Genomic DNA, 14571 nt, shown 5'->3' with positions numbered 1-14571 from the left:
CAACGTCCTGCCCAGTCCCACCCGCCCCGTCCCATCCCGTCCCATCCCGTCCGCCCCTCCAGCCACTTCCCAAGGGAAGCAACAGACACCAACGACCAGGAGTCATGGCTGCATCTGATTTATGTCTTAGTTACGCTTACGTCTCCTATATTGGTGACAGGAGTGGAAAGGTGACTGTAGGGACCAGTCCAGGGTGGACTCTCGCCCCAAGACAGCTGGGATAGGCTCCAGCCCACCCGCGACCCTAGTGAGGATAAGCGGTATCGAACATCGCTGGATTCTGGTGGTTCAGCCATTTTAGTGCCTGATGCTTTTTAAACAGCAGACCATACTTTTTTTTAATCTCCAAAACTGGAAAACTGGGGGGGGGGGCAGGCCCCCGCCCTTGACCACCAGACAAAGACCCCACAGAAGGTGGATGTGGGCACTGGCCACCGCTGCTCGTCGCTTTTCCTGTGTAGGATGAGTTCAGCCAATGGCGGTCGTTCGTGGCCCCCCCCCATGTGTGGCGCCCACAGGAGGAGCAACATGAGATCATTTCCAAAAAAGATGAATCCATGAAATGAGATGAACATGGAGAATGCATTGAGAGATGAGGCCAGCATGCAAATAAAGAGGCAGGCAGCCCGGGTCCCATATCTTTATGTACACTTCAAGGGGGTCCACAAGGGGGCCCCGCTCCACAAGGGGGCCCTTCTCCGTCCATGAGCTGAGGAGGGGAGAGGAGGGGGTGCTACGGTAGAAAAATAGGACTGCAACCTGTCCATCAAGTCAAACACACGTTCTTCTGGTCAGCTAAAGTCAAGCACAAAGGTCAACGTGCTGCCCCCCCCCGGGGGTCTCACAGCAGTCTGTGGGTTCCCCGTTCCTCCAAGAGCAACCTCTTGGCTTGTCTTCTGCAGCCATGTCTGTCTTTGCTGCCATGGCGACAGCCAATATGTGCAAGGCGTGTGCTTAGGAAGCAAGGCGTGCGCACGCCGACACAAAGGCACTGGGGGGGGGGGGCGTGGGCGTGGTTTCCCAAAGTGTCATGGTCCAAATGCATCCAAGAATGTCACCTTCCTAGAACACGTGTGTGTGTGTGTGTGTATGTACGTGCGTGTGTGCGCGTGTTAACTGAGTGTGACCTCTGAACCCGTCTGCGCTGCAGTTCGGTTCCCATGGTTGCCATGGCGACCGCATCCTGTGCGTGTCCATCCGGCCCCAAAAGGAGCGAGAGCCGCCAAGCGAGACCGGCGCCCCTCGGCGGCGTGTCCCCCGCCCCGTCCGTGGAGGCATGCAGGGCATTGCGGCGGTTACTTGACGCAGAGCAGGCCGCCCACGTTGGCCACGAACTCCTCCAGGCTCTTGAGGAAGGCCAGCTTCTGCTTGCGGTCCATGGCGGGCGGCGTGCTGCTGGCGCTCAGCTTGTTGAAGGCGTCCACCAGACGCTGGTAGATGACGGCGTCCCTCTGGGACGACAGCAGCGTCTCCACCAGCTCGGAGTACTCGGCCTGGCGGAGGACGACACGGGCGGTGAGGACGTACTCGGAGGTTTGCCACATTGCCTTCTTGGCGGCAACGGCGGCGTCCAGGAGAGGGCGCCATTGCTGCTCTTATGCTTGTGCTATGTGGACTAGAGGTGACGGACTAGCAGGTGACGGACTAGCAGGGGACGGACTAGCAGGGGACGGACTAGCAGGTGACGGACTAGAGGTGATGGACTGGCAGGTGATGGACTAGCAGGTGACGGACTAGCAGGGGACGGACGAGCAGGTGATGGACTAGCAGGGGACGGACTAGCAGGTGACGGACTAGCAGGTGACGGACTAGCAGGTGACGGACTAGCAGGTGACGGACTAGCAGGGGACGGACTAGAGGTGACGGACTAGCAGGGGACGGACTAGCAGGGGACGGACTAGCAGGGGACGGACTAGCAGGGGACGGACTAGCAGGGGACGGACTAGCAGGGGACGGACTAGCAGGGGACGGACTAGCAGGTGACGGACTAGAGGTGACGGACTAGCAGGTGACGGACTAGAGGTGACGGACTAGAGGTGACGGACTAGCAGGTGACGGACTAGCAGGGGACGGACTAGCAGGTGACGGACTAGCAGGGGACGGACTAGCAGGTGACGGACTAGCAGGGGACGGACTAGCAGGTGACGGACTAGAGGTGACGGACTAGAGGTGACGGACTAGCAGGTGACGGACTAGAGGTGACGGACTAGAGGTGACGGACTAGCAGGTGACGGACTAGCAGGGGACGGACTAGCAGGTGACGGACTAGAGGTGACGGACTAGCAGGGGACGGACTAGCATGGGACGGACTAGCAGGGGACGGACTAGCAGGGGACGGACTAGCAGGTGACGGACTAGCAGGGGACGGACTAGCAGGGGACGGACTAGCAGGTGACGGACTAGCAGGTGACGGACTAGAGGTGACGGACTAGCAGGTGACGGACTAGCAGGTGACGGACTAGCAGGGGACGGACTAGCAGGTGACGGACTAGAGGTGACGGACTAGCAGGTGACGGACTAGAGGTGACGGACTAGCAGGGGACGGACTAGCAGGTGACGGACTAGAGGTGACGGACTAGCAGGTGACGGACTAGAGGTGACGGACTAGCAGGGGACGGACTAGCAGGTGACGGACTAGAGGTGACGGACTAGCAGGGGACGGACTAGCAGGGGACGGACTAGCAGGTGACGGACTAGAGGTGACGGACTAGCAGGTGACGGACTAGAGGTGACGGACTAGAGGTGACGGACTAGCAGGTGACGGACTAGAGGTGACGGACTAGAGGTGACGGACTAGCAGGTGACGGACTAGCAGGTGACGGACTAGCAGGTGACGGACTAGCAGGTGACGGACTAGCAGGTGACGGACTAGCAGGTGACGGACTAGAGGGGATGGACTAGCAGGTGACGGACTAGAGGTGACGGACTAGCAGGGGACGGACTAGCAGGTGACGGACTAGAGGTGACGGACTAGCAGGTGACGGACTAGCAGGGGACGGACTAGCAGGTGACGGACTAGAGGTGACGGACTAGCAGGTGACGGACTAGAGGTGACGGACTAGAGGTGACGGACTAGCAGGTGACGGACTAGAGGTGACGGACTAGAGGTGACGGACTAGCAGGTGACGGACTAGCAGGTGACGGACTAGCAGGTGACGGACTAGCAGGTGACGGACTAGCAGGTGACGGACTAGCAGGTGACGGACTAGAGGGGATGGACTAGCAGGTGACGGACTAGCAGGTGATGGACTAGCAGGTGAAGGACTAGCAGGTGACGGACTAGCAGGGGACGGACTAGAGACGCTCACCTGGTGCAGACACACGAGAGTGTAAAGCGCCTCCCCCGCGGCCACCGACATCTCCGTGTTGTGTTTTTGGAGGACCAACATGTCGAAGACCAGCTGAAGACGGACAGGAAGTGTCAGTTGCGTACTGCGTACTTTGCCGGGAAACCTGCTGCGTGTCCTACCTTGAGGAAGTGTCGCGTGGCCATGAAAAGGGGCGTGTCCTTCTCCTGGTTTTTGGCGCACTGTTCAGCCAGGGGCGACAAAGCCTCCAGACACAGCTGGCTGACCTCGGAGCCCATCCTGAACCTCCCGTTAAGGAAAAAGAGAAGAAGACAAATCATTCCCGTCAGACGTTTCTGGGCCGGCCTGGAACTCTCTGCAGTTGAGTCACTTCAGGCTTGTGAGTTTAGGATACGAGGTCATTCCGAGCTCCAGTGAGAACATGAGGCTCTTGAAGAGGTCCTCGGGCAGCTGTGGGATCTTCTCAGGGAAGATCTCGCAGATGAAGGTGATGAGCTTGTAGTACTGGTTACACAGAGACGGGAACTGCAACCACAGGAAGGAGAGGGTGAGCTTCTTCTTCTGGGGGGGGGGGCAGCTGAAACTTTGGTTCACCTTGAGAAGGTCCTGAGACATGAGGGGAAGAACAATATTCACGCCGTAGAGGACGACATCTGCTGCCGAGACCGGCCGACTGGAGGCCGGCGTTCCGTGGTCTTGGCTTCGGAAGACCTCGTCTGGAAGGGAAAAGGCCGTCAAACGGGAGACGGGGCGAGGAGGAGAGTGGACACGAGGAAGGCACCTGTGTCGCTGAAGTCGATGAACTCTTTGGACAGCAGGTTGGTGAGCAGCTCCATGATGAGCAGGAGGTCCTGGTACTGGTCCTCCTCGGCCGCCGCGTCGCTCCGCTTCCGGCTCTGGTTGTTTTTGGAGTAGACCTGCAGCAGCGTCAGGCAGGCTTCGTACAGCTTCATGCACTTGGTCTGCGTGGACGGCAAGTTGTTGTCATTGAGGAGGAGCCTTGATGGTTGCTCCATAACCTTCATCCCCTTAAAGGCGGCCACAAAGGCAGGACACGGGGCCGCAGGAAGGCGTCTCACCTCTCCCAGGTAGCAGATCTGCTTGTGAGCCACCTCCACAAATACCTCGATGATGAGGTTGATGGTCTCTGGCGTGTTGCTGTAGACCTGAACAAACACAGGAGACCGAGTCATCTTCCCCGTCACGCTCCCTCGCTCTCTCTCGCTCGCTCTCGCTAGCTCGCTCTCACCTCCATCAGGCCGATGCAGCTGGACAGGAAGTCCATGAGGAAGGAGAAGAGCGAGGCCACGTTGTCGATCTGTGTGGCTTCGGCGATGCCGCACAGCGCCTCCAGGGTGGCGATGATTTCCTGCTTGACCGCCTCCTCCTGGCTGATCTGGGCGAAGTTCTCCTGGTTGATGAGGTTGAGGAAGCGGCGCTGGAGAGGGTGAAGCACCTGAAGGCCGGGGGGAGGAACACAAACACCACATTGGACTCCAAATCAATACTCCTGGTTTGCATCCCTCATCCTGTCATGTGGGTCCCGGGAGGGAGGTTGGCCATGACTACCGTTTCCTACCAAAGTAAGATCGTAGACATAAACACGATGCTGTTGAGCCAAGCCAATCATATTTATTTTCAGAATAAAGTCATATTTGACATTCTCCTAAGACAGTCCGTCCCTCGTTTATCGCTTTGAACGGGTTCCAGCCCCCACCCTGATGACAGCAGACCCCCAATAATAGGCTGGAGTAAAGGCTGAAACACCATCATTGACTAATTACTTGTGAAGCTAAAAAGAGCGAAAATAAAGGACCCGTGAAGTACTCTGCTACTTCATTTGATTGTTTGGACTAACTTGGACTAAGCTGCAGGCTGCAAATGGCCCCTGGGCCACACTTTGGACCCCCATTGTGTACATTGGGTCTGCTGTGCTGTCGGGGTCAAAACTATTTCATGGCACACGACTAGAGGGTTTGATCAGTCGCCGGGTGGCTCGTCCTCGCCCCCACGCAGCAGCTGGGGTGGCCGACAGCCGACAGCCGCCCCCCCCCACCCCAGCTCTCTGTAATTACACTGCAGTCATCGTGGCTTTGCACCCCTCTTTTTACTACCGTCGGCCGATTAGGACAAAGACCTCCAGGAGCCTGACAAGGATCATGTTCTCCGCCTGGGGACGCCAACTCTGGGGGGAAATATTATGGACCACATGACCACATGCATCGGTCCGGTCCTGCTGGCTCCGAGCAGCCTTGGGGCTGACGACTCACGGCCGACAAGACATGAGATCATGTCACGTGTTTCTTATGACACAAAGCAAAAAACTCTTGTCGTACCGCCGATACGCCAACACCGAGGCCGACGCTCCGACCGCAGCTTTGCATCCTGGCAATGTTTAGTAAAATACCTCAGCCCAGTACTGCTGCTTGGTGTCCGAGTCCATTTGTGCAAAGCCCCCGAGAACCAGCGCCTTCATCAGGGTCCTCTGCACCGAGCTGGACAGCAGGTGGAGCGGCGGGCTGCGACTGGCAAACTGCTTGGCCAGGTTCCACCAGCTCTCACACTGCACCACCACGTTGGCCCTGCACACACGCGGGTCCGCTTCAGCACACCTGCACGTGGTCCAGATGGGAACCTTTAAGGGGCAACCTTTGGGCCGCCTCACCTCTCCCTCCTCTCCACCAGCGTCACCAGCAGCTCCACCGTGTCGTTGGCCAGCTCCGTCTCAGAGCTCCACACCGACAGGTTGTTGATGACCTTCTCCAGCAGATAGCCCACAATCCACTGGGCCCCCTCCGTGTCCGCGCCAAACGCTGTACTGAAAGGGATGCTGATCTGCCATGGAGAAATACACACCAGGATTCTTAGAGATGAGATGCACAACAGGTCTTTCTGCTTCTCAAGACCAACATGATGCAATTTCATACCAATAAGATACTTTTTCATTTACTTTCATGAATTGTAGTTTGTGCACAGCAGGAGGTAAGGAGGACTGGAAGTCATTAGGATTTGACCAAGTGAAGCTGGTGACTTGTCCTTATCATACTGTATCAGGTCATTACTACTACCAGGACAACCAGAGGACAGAGCAGTGGGGGCCTCCTGCTGAAGCCCAGCAAGGTGCACTGTATTCGGGCACACGCTCTGAGGTCTCTGGCAATCCTGTTCCATGTTTCAGGTGGCTTTGTTGGCTTCATGGAGCATTGGTACGACGTCCTTCCTCTGAATGTCAGTGAATGTCAGACCCTAATGTGCGTTGTCAATAGCTAATGGCTAATGGCTAATGGCTATGGCTAATGGCTATGGCTTCTCTTGAATGTACCAAATCTGGTGTAAGGAGGTGTACGGTGTATGTACAGGTTTCGGTGTGTCACCTGCTGGTAGAGTTTCTCATCCATGAGCAGGTAGGTTTTGGCCCACCGTCTCAAGAACCAAACGATGTCTTTTCCCATCTGTGGACTCAGCAGCTGCGTCAGACTGGCTCTGGTGGCCCTGGACTCCACCTCGGAGGTCCTCAACACGGCGGACAGCAACCTGAGCAGGGCCAATTGGATGCGGTTAGGGTGCACCGCTGTTTTTGGCCATCGTGTGGCGCTGACCAACACTTGAGCACATTTGTGTGTGTCATGTACGTCATAACACGAACAACACTAGCCAATAGTCAATAGTACAAAGCACCCCCCCCCCCAGATGGCTTTTTATGGCTCCACGCCCCTCCACGCACTTTCAACTTGTCGGCAGAGAAGGAAACCATGTTGACATTTACGGGAAGGCTCGCTCACTATTTGGGAACTCAACGCCACGCGACAACTCATCTCTGCAATCTGCTGTCATCTCACACACACGCACGCGCACACACACACGCACACGCACACACACACACACACACACACACACACACACACCGTGAGCAATGTAGAAAACACAGAAGCTCAATGACCTTCACAAGACAATACGCTTGGCTGCTGTGATTAGCTTTTGTCGTCACTGTGATTATCTTTACACAAGGACACACACACACACACACACACACACACACAAGTGGACATTCCGCATGCTGCCTGAGTGGATTTGAACATCAGATGCTCACTCCAGCCAGATTGTCTAATCCCACACTTGCAGAAATAAACCCGGGGAGCAAGACTACCCTGCGCCAGAAATAAAGGCCCTGCTGGTAAACCTGCGGCTGAGCAGGCAACAATTCAAGCTAAACCAAAGACCGTCTACCTGATGACCGAGTCCGTGCGGTTGAAGCCTGGAATGGACGACGCCTTCTCCCCCGGGGATCCGAGGATCTGCAGCGTGGTGTTGATGTCCACGTCGGTGGAGTGCTTGATGGAGAAGTCCATCACCTCAGAGGGGATCATCGGCGTTTCGCCCTGAGGGTCATCGGCGAGTAGATACCCTGGTGGGAGCGTGGGCGGTGGCGTGGGAGGAAACAGCACAACACACTCCGTTTGTACAAATACACAAATACACAAATACATATTTTCATAGCATAAAGCATACAGCACAGTATAGGGTCGTTATTAACACCATTAGAGACCTCTAGATGCGACATTACACCCCTATAGTCACGTTGACTCCTGTCCAATGGCAGATTAGAGACCTCTAGATGTGACATTACACCCCTATAGTCACGTTGACTCCTGTCCAATGGCAGATTAGAGACCTCTAGATGAGACATTACACCCCTATAGTCACATTGACTCCTGTCCAATGGCAGATTAGAGACCTCTAGATGTGACATTACACCCCTATAGTCACGTTGACTCCTGTCCAATGGCAGATTAGAGACCTCTAGATGTGCTATTACACGCCTATAGTCACGTTGACTCCTGTCCAATGGCAGATTAGAGACCTCTAGATGCGACATTACACCCCTATAGTCACGTTGACTCCTGTCCAATAGCAGATTAGAGACCTCTAGATGTGCTATTACACCCCTATAGTCACGTTGACTCCTGTCCAATGGCAGATTAGAGACCTCTAGATGCGACATTACACCCCTATAGTCACGTTGACTCCTGTCCAATGGCAGATTAGAGACCTCTAGATGTGACATTACACCCCTATAGTCACGTTGACTCCTGTCCAATGGCAGATTAGAGACCTCTAGATGTGACATTACACCCCTATAGTCACGTTGACTCCTGTCCAATGGCAGATTAGAGACCTCTAGATGTGACATTACACCCCTATAGTCACGTTGACTCCTGTCCAATGGCAGATTAGAGACCTCTAGATGCGACATTACACCCCTATAGTCACGTTGACTCCTGTCCAATGGCAGATTAGAGACCTCTAGATGTGACATTACACCCCTATAGTCACGTTGACTCCTGTCCAATGGCAGATTAGAGACCTCTAGATGTGACATTACACCCCTATAGTCACGTTGACTCCTGTCCAATGGCAGATTAGAGACCTCTAGATGTGACATTACACCCCTATAGTCACGTTGACTCCTGTCCAATGGCAGATTAGAGACCTCTAGATGTGACATTACACCCCTATAGTCACGTTGACTCCTGTCCAATGGCAGATTAGAGACCTCTAGATGCGACATTACACCCCTATAGTCACGTTGACTCCTGTCCAATGGCAGATTAGAGACCTCTAGATGTGACATTACACCCCTATAGTCACGTTGACTCCTGTCCAATGGCAGATTAGAGACCTCTAGATGTGACATTACACCCCTATAGTCACGTTGACTCCTGTCCAATGGCAGATTAGAGACCTCTAGATGTGACATTACACCCCTATAGTCACGTTGACTCCTGTCCAATGGCAGATTAGAGACCTCTAGATGTGACATTACACCCCTATAGTCACGTTGACTCCTGTCCAATGGCAGATTAGAGACCTCTAGATGTGACATTACACCCCTATAGTCACGTTGACTCCTGTCCAATGGCAGATTAGAGAAAAGCCCCCATCTGAATAGAAGTACGCAGGTCGACTGGTGTTTCCGGCTGGTGCTGACCTGAGACCAGTATGAGCCAGTGGATGTCCTCGTAGAGGTCGTCCAGCACTTGGCGGTCCACCGAGCCGAGATCCGACGAGGCCATGAGGTGCTGCTGGGTCCTCTGGAGCTGGCCGTGTAATCTCGTGACTCGGTCCTCCAGAAGACTGCAGGAGGGACAACGTGGGAACCGTCACAACCCCCTCTCCCACAATCACCAACTTGAATGGCGTGGAGGGATCTAGATGAAGTTGGACCTGCGGCTTTACCTGGTGAGGAGGGGGATACAGTGGTCCGCAGCCACGCGGCCCAGCGTTCCAATGCTAGACAACTGGTCTGAGAACAGCTCCCTGTCGTCTTCTTGCAGCTCGTTGATCTCCTCCTCCTCGTGGGACGCCGCTCCATTCACCGACTGGGAATGAAGGTCGGAGATGTGTTTTGGCAGCTCAGGGGGAATCAGGGGGAATCATGGGGAATCATGGGGGAATCATGGGGGAATCATGGGGGAATCATGGGGAAATCATGGGGAAATCATGGGGGAATCAGGGTGATTCAGGGGTGTCCCAAGTGTGGTCAGGGACCATTTGGGTTTTTTTTTAATGTAATTTTAATGTAATTTAACTTAAGAAAAAGAGAGTAAAATGTACAATATGTGTAGTAATCTTACAAGAATAAAGTCAAAATATTAAGAGAAAAAAGTAATCTACCAAGGAAAAGAAAAGAAACATTTTATGAGAATGAAAAAAGACATTTAATAGCTTAAAGTTAAAATATTAAATAAAAAATATCTATGATGAGAATGAAACAAAAGTGTCATTTTTGCCCAAGTAAGTTGTAAAAAATAAAAGACAAAGTATAAATAGGAATAAATATAGGAATAAAGTCAGATTTCCAAGAGGAAAGTTGAAATATGAAGTGTAACTTTCCAAGATAACAAAATGTCATGAGTATGGTATGTTAGTAGAAATATATATATATATTTGTGCTTGAAGATCACAGGATGCCATCTCACCAGGTTGCGGGTGCCGTCCGGCGCGGCCAGGTGACACTGGATGTAGGCATTGAAGACCTGGACGGCGGGCTGGACGAAGCAGCCGCGAGGGAAATGCTCCTCGTCCTGCACCAGGGTGAGCCAGGACTCCAGCAGCTTGTCGTAGGCCTCCATGTAGACCATGTCGTCCTTGTCCAGCTGCCAACAACACAACAGGGATTCTGTATTTGACCAGTCCACGGCCACGGGGGACCATCGTACCTGAAGATAAACCTCCACTAGATTGCAACAAGGCTGGGGTAGCTTCTCTCAGCGGTCTTGAATGATGGAGGCTAGCGGGTAAAGGTCTAAGGTCTAAGGTTCAAGAATTAAGACACGACAAAGTGGTGCAGCCATCATGTCTGGTCACTGTCTAACAAGCCAGTGGGGGCGTTGCTATGACCTGGATCTGGTTTTGGAACACCATGTGAGGCCCAAAACTGGCAAAAGATCACCTAAGGTGGTGGAATCCAATAACACATAGAGAGACACACAAAGATCGGCACCCCCGGCTCCTACGAAGGTCCTACAAGAAGAACCCAGGCGGTGAAGCCAGCTGTCATGACTCACCACCTCCTCCAGGGCGGCGCTGCGTCCAAAGGAGCAGGTGAGCAGCGTGAGGCAGTTGATGAAGGAGGTGAAGAGGTCGCTGGGCAGCGCCATTAAGATGCTCCTCGGGAACATGGTGATCAGGTTGGAGATGATGTTGGAGATGCCGACTGCTTCCGAGTCCTCCATCTCAATCCTGGGAATGTGGATGATAAATCGTGAGGACAGACCAGGTTGTACGTTGGAGTAAACGTGGATCAAGACATAAAAGTATGCGTCCTGCACACGGCTAACCGCTCCCGTTTCAGCGCTAACAGGACCTCTCTTTCCACTGTGGGGGGCGAGGCCCAGGCTAAACGGGGGTCCGTTTCCAGTTCAGCCGCTGGTGACTGAGGTTTGGAAACAGGCATGGGAATGGATCCCGATGCCAAAGTCAAGGGCGACATGACCCCCGGTGCTTTTCCACAGCTGAAAAGAGGACGACACAAAGGAGAAGGCCGAATGACGGACCTGGACTCGGGACAGACGGCTGTGGGGGGGTTGTTTCTAGTTTAGTCATGGTCTTACAGGGCCTGCTTCAATTGCTTTTAGGGCCTGAAACCAATGAACTGGATTGACATTATTTTCTGTAGGAGACTTTGCTTTGGTTAGAGTCCATTTTGGTTTGAGTCGGACCTACTGTAATGGATTAATGACGTTAACCAAGGCACCGAAACTTAAAACAGCCATTAGCATAAACCGTGACCACAACAACAGAATGAGGATTGTCATCTAAAGCGGGGAGGAGAAGGTTTCTCCTTTCCTCGTCATCTGGTTCCAATCCTGGTCCATAATGAGCACCAGCGATGTCAAAGGTGAACAGCTGTGAGCGTGAGCCAGCGGAGCGCCAGCAGGAGCAACACAGCCGCCTTTTGTCTACCACAGTATATGCGCCATCATTAGCTCAGACGCTTCAACGCCGTCACCTCTGCTCCGCTTAAGAGCCCCAAGCGGCGTTCCCGGTCCTGGGGAAGGTTGTGTGCCAGGCCCGGCTGGGCCCGACTGCGAGAGCAGAACAGCTCAATCACTGCCGAGAGGCCGTCCCTCTCCGCATGGTTTTCCGATGAGGCAACTGGAAAAAAGCTCCAGGAATAGAGGAATAGGTGATTACAGATGGAGAGCTGGACTGTGTGCGGAGAGAGGGTCCGGTCACAGCGAGCTTCTGGAAAGACCCCCTCTCACTATTTCCTCAATGAATGTCCACGTTTAAGGGGACCTGCGACTGGACGCAAAGACTCGCCACATCGCTTAAGAATGTCACAATGGGACCTCAAAGACTCGACTGTGATAGTTTGACCCTGGAACGGATGATTTTTACCTTTATTATTTTCTACTGACGGGCTGCAGCCAAGAGGTGTCACTTCCGGCAAAATTCCAAATTGTTCATAAATACGAATGTGGGCGTGAATGATTGGCCGGGGGACCTGTCAGAGGCGGGGTACCGACCCCCCCATGTGTTTGAGGAGGTTGTTTTCCTAAAAGGAACTTCTTTCTACACACACACACACACACACACACTAGTATAGTATAATACACACTAGAATGAAAGAAAGACGTTCCAGCCTGGGTACTGACCCGTTGATCATGCTGAGCAGGCCCTCCACCAGGTGGGCCAGGTAGGAGACCTGGGCACTCTGGTCTGGGAAGATGGGTCCGTGCATGGAGGCCAGCTGGGCTAGACATTGCAGGGAGTCCTGGGCCATGTCCGAGTCTTGCCGAATCTTCCTGTGGACCTGAAGGACATGAAAAGACACTTACTGTAGCTCTCTTGGTACTTCAGAAGAACTCTTGGAGTTCATTGGAGCCACAGCATGCCATGTGGCCATCACTTTTACACAGAGACCAGCAAAATGGAATACAGCTGCAACCGCGTGTTGTCCCGGTTCCCGGTGGGAACTGGGCTTCCATGTGGTAAAACCACAGGGACGGCGTGTTGTGACTGACTTGTAGGATTAGCTGCTGACAAATACATTTCATTTGGTGTATTACTTATTTACAAACAATTCACTTCTTCAGGTACTTTATACCTCACAGCGCAGACGGACAAATGCCGGATGCCTGAACTGTGCGACAGAGGCCCCACATTCACTGCCCGCTACGACCCAGCATTATGGCCACATTGGAAAAAAAGAATCATCTTCAGATTTTCAGAATAAAGTCTAAAATTTACGAGACAAAAAGTTGATCTTAGGACTTTTTTTCCTCCTAAATTCACCAGAACAAAGCTGCAATATTATTTCCTCCTAAATTTAGGACTTTATTCTTGTAAATTCCCAACCTTATTCTGGGAATGTAAGACTTCATTATCATAAATTTACACATTTATTCCCCTAATATTCTTTCTCGTAAATGTAAGACTTTTTTTTGCTTATTTCTTATGAATTTATTTATTCTCATAAAAGTAAAACTTTTTTCTTGTAAATTTACAACTTTTTTCCTCGTAAATATCTGACTTTATTCTTTAAATGTCCGATTTTTTTTTTTTTCAACGTGGCCATCATACTCAGTCGCAGCCCACAAGATGAGTTCGGTTCCATGAAATATTAGAAAGGAGTAGTATATTTACGCAGTATATAGTATCCACCAACGCTAAACGTACTGTAACATGAATAGCAGCCTTGCTACATGATTTCACCGAGCATGCGGTCAAATGGGCTTTCATCTGGAAGGAACGTTGCCAACTGTAGCATGCTCAACATGGAGGTGGTCCTGCCTCACCCTCCTTGTCAGGTCAGGTGAGTGGCGGCAAGATGGCTTTCAGCAAAGAGCGTGGGCTCGCGCGCACACACACACACACACACACACACACACACACACACACACACACACAGTCACTGCGTTTGAGGGCACAGGCAGCCTGGTCAAACCCAGAGAGGAAACATCTCGATGAGGTCTGGACTTATGGTGCCGCGTCGTTGGATTGACGGTACCGAGCAGTCCCATGTTGGCTTCTTGCTCGGCGGGGGGGCAGCATGGAGAGGCCAGTGGGTCAGCAACATGTGTTTCCGCCGACACGACGGTGCACGCATCCGGAACGCCACTGCTTCACTCTTTGCCGCTCGCTCCCATCCTCCTCCTCCTCGCCTCTCCAAGCGCGTTGCTTTAAAATCCAGGAATTCTCCTCTGCAAACTCGGCCATGACTGAAGCCATGAAACTTCCTCCTTCACGCCTGCCGTGTTCCCCTCCCAGGCGGCCAAGATGCTAACGCAACATTGCGGCTGGAGCGCTAGGCTGCTGCTGCCGCCAGCTTCCTCGGCGTGAAGTCATCGCCTGGAAGAGGCTGGCGAGAGGAGGGGGAGGAAGGCTGTGGGGGAGGCGGCCAGAGGGGGGAGGGCCCAAAAGATTGAAGAGTTCAAAGAAAGCAGCTGCACGAGCCAACGATGTGGACCATGCCAGTAATGTCAGTCAGCTTGCCTACGGTTGGAGATACGCGGCTGAAGGATCTTAACCAATCAGCATAATTGGATTAACGCATGCTAATTAACTCACGGACGCCATATCTCCGGAAGGCCTGACTTGATGCTGTTTGTGCCGTCGTCATGGTAACAAGTTCAGTGCTAATGCTGCATGGGAGAAGCGTAGCGGGCTACGGGACACAACATATCCCATCTACTACTACTACTACTACTACTACTTATCCCATCAAACTGTCAATACACTTTCATGAGGGAACTGA

The 14571-nt window shown here is 52.9% G+C and overlaps 1 protein-coding gene across 1 annotated transcript in view; it reads right to left on the bottom strand.

Moving 5' to 3' along the window:
- Positions 1-60: 60 nt before the first annotated feature.
- The window catches only part of xpo4 (exportin 4), a 28189-nt gene continuing 13678 nt past the window's right edge, over positions 61-14571 (bottom strand). Inside the window, exons 8-24 of the mRNA XM_058082669.1 lie at positions 12470-12627; positions 10877-11051; positions 10289-10465; positions 9546-9688; positions 9298-9443; positions 7536-7713; positions 6683-6842; positions 5974-6143; positions 5716-5890; positions 4558-4764; positions 4388-4474; positions 4090-4270; positions 3903-4024; positions 3703-3833; positions 3470-3587; positions 3309-3401; positions 61-1493 (exon numbers count right to left, since the gene is read on the bottom strand). Coding sequence (XP_057938652.1) covers positions 1296-1493; positions 3309-3401; positions 3470-3587; positions 3703-3833; positions 3903-4024; positions 4090-4270; positions 4388-4474; positions 4558-4764; positions 5716-5890; positions 5974-6143; positions 6683-6842; positions 7536-7713; positions 9298-9443; positions 9546-9688; positions 10289-10465; positions 10877-11051; positions 12470-12627 — 2619 coding nt within the window. The 3' untranslated portion in view covers positions 61-1295. The remainder of the gene's footprint in view (positions 1494-3308; positions 3402-3469; positions 3588-3702; positions 3834-3902; positions 4025-4089; positions 4271-4387; positions 4475-4557; positions 4765-5715; positions 5891-5973; positions 6144-6682; positions 6843-7535; positions 7714-9297; positions 9444-9545; positions 9689-10288; positions 10466-10876; positions 11052-12469; positions 12628-14571) is intronic.

The sequence above is a fragment of the Doryrhamphus excisus genome, chromosome 9, assembly GCF_030265055.1.
Source record: "Doryrhamphus excisus isolate RoL2022-K1 chromosome 9, RoL_Dexc_1.0, whole genome shotgun sequence".
Taxonomy (NCBI): Eukaryota; Metazoa; Chordata; class Actinopteri; order Syngnathiformes; family Syngnathidae; genus Doryrhamphus; species Doryrhamphus excisus.
Note: the sequence above shows the minus strand (reverse complement) of the source record. Positions and strands in the feature narration are given on the sequence as shown.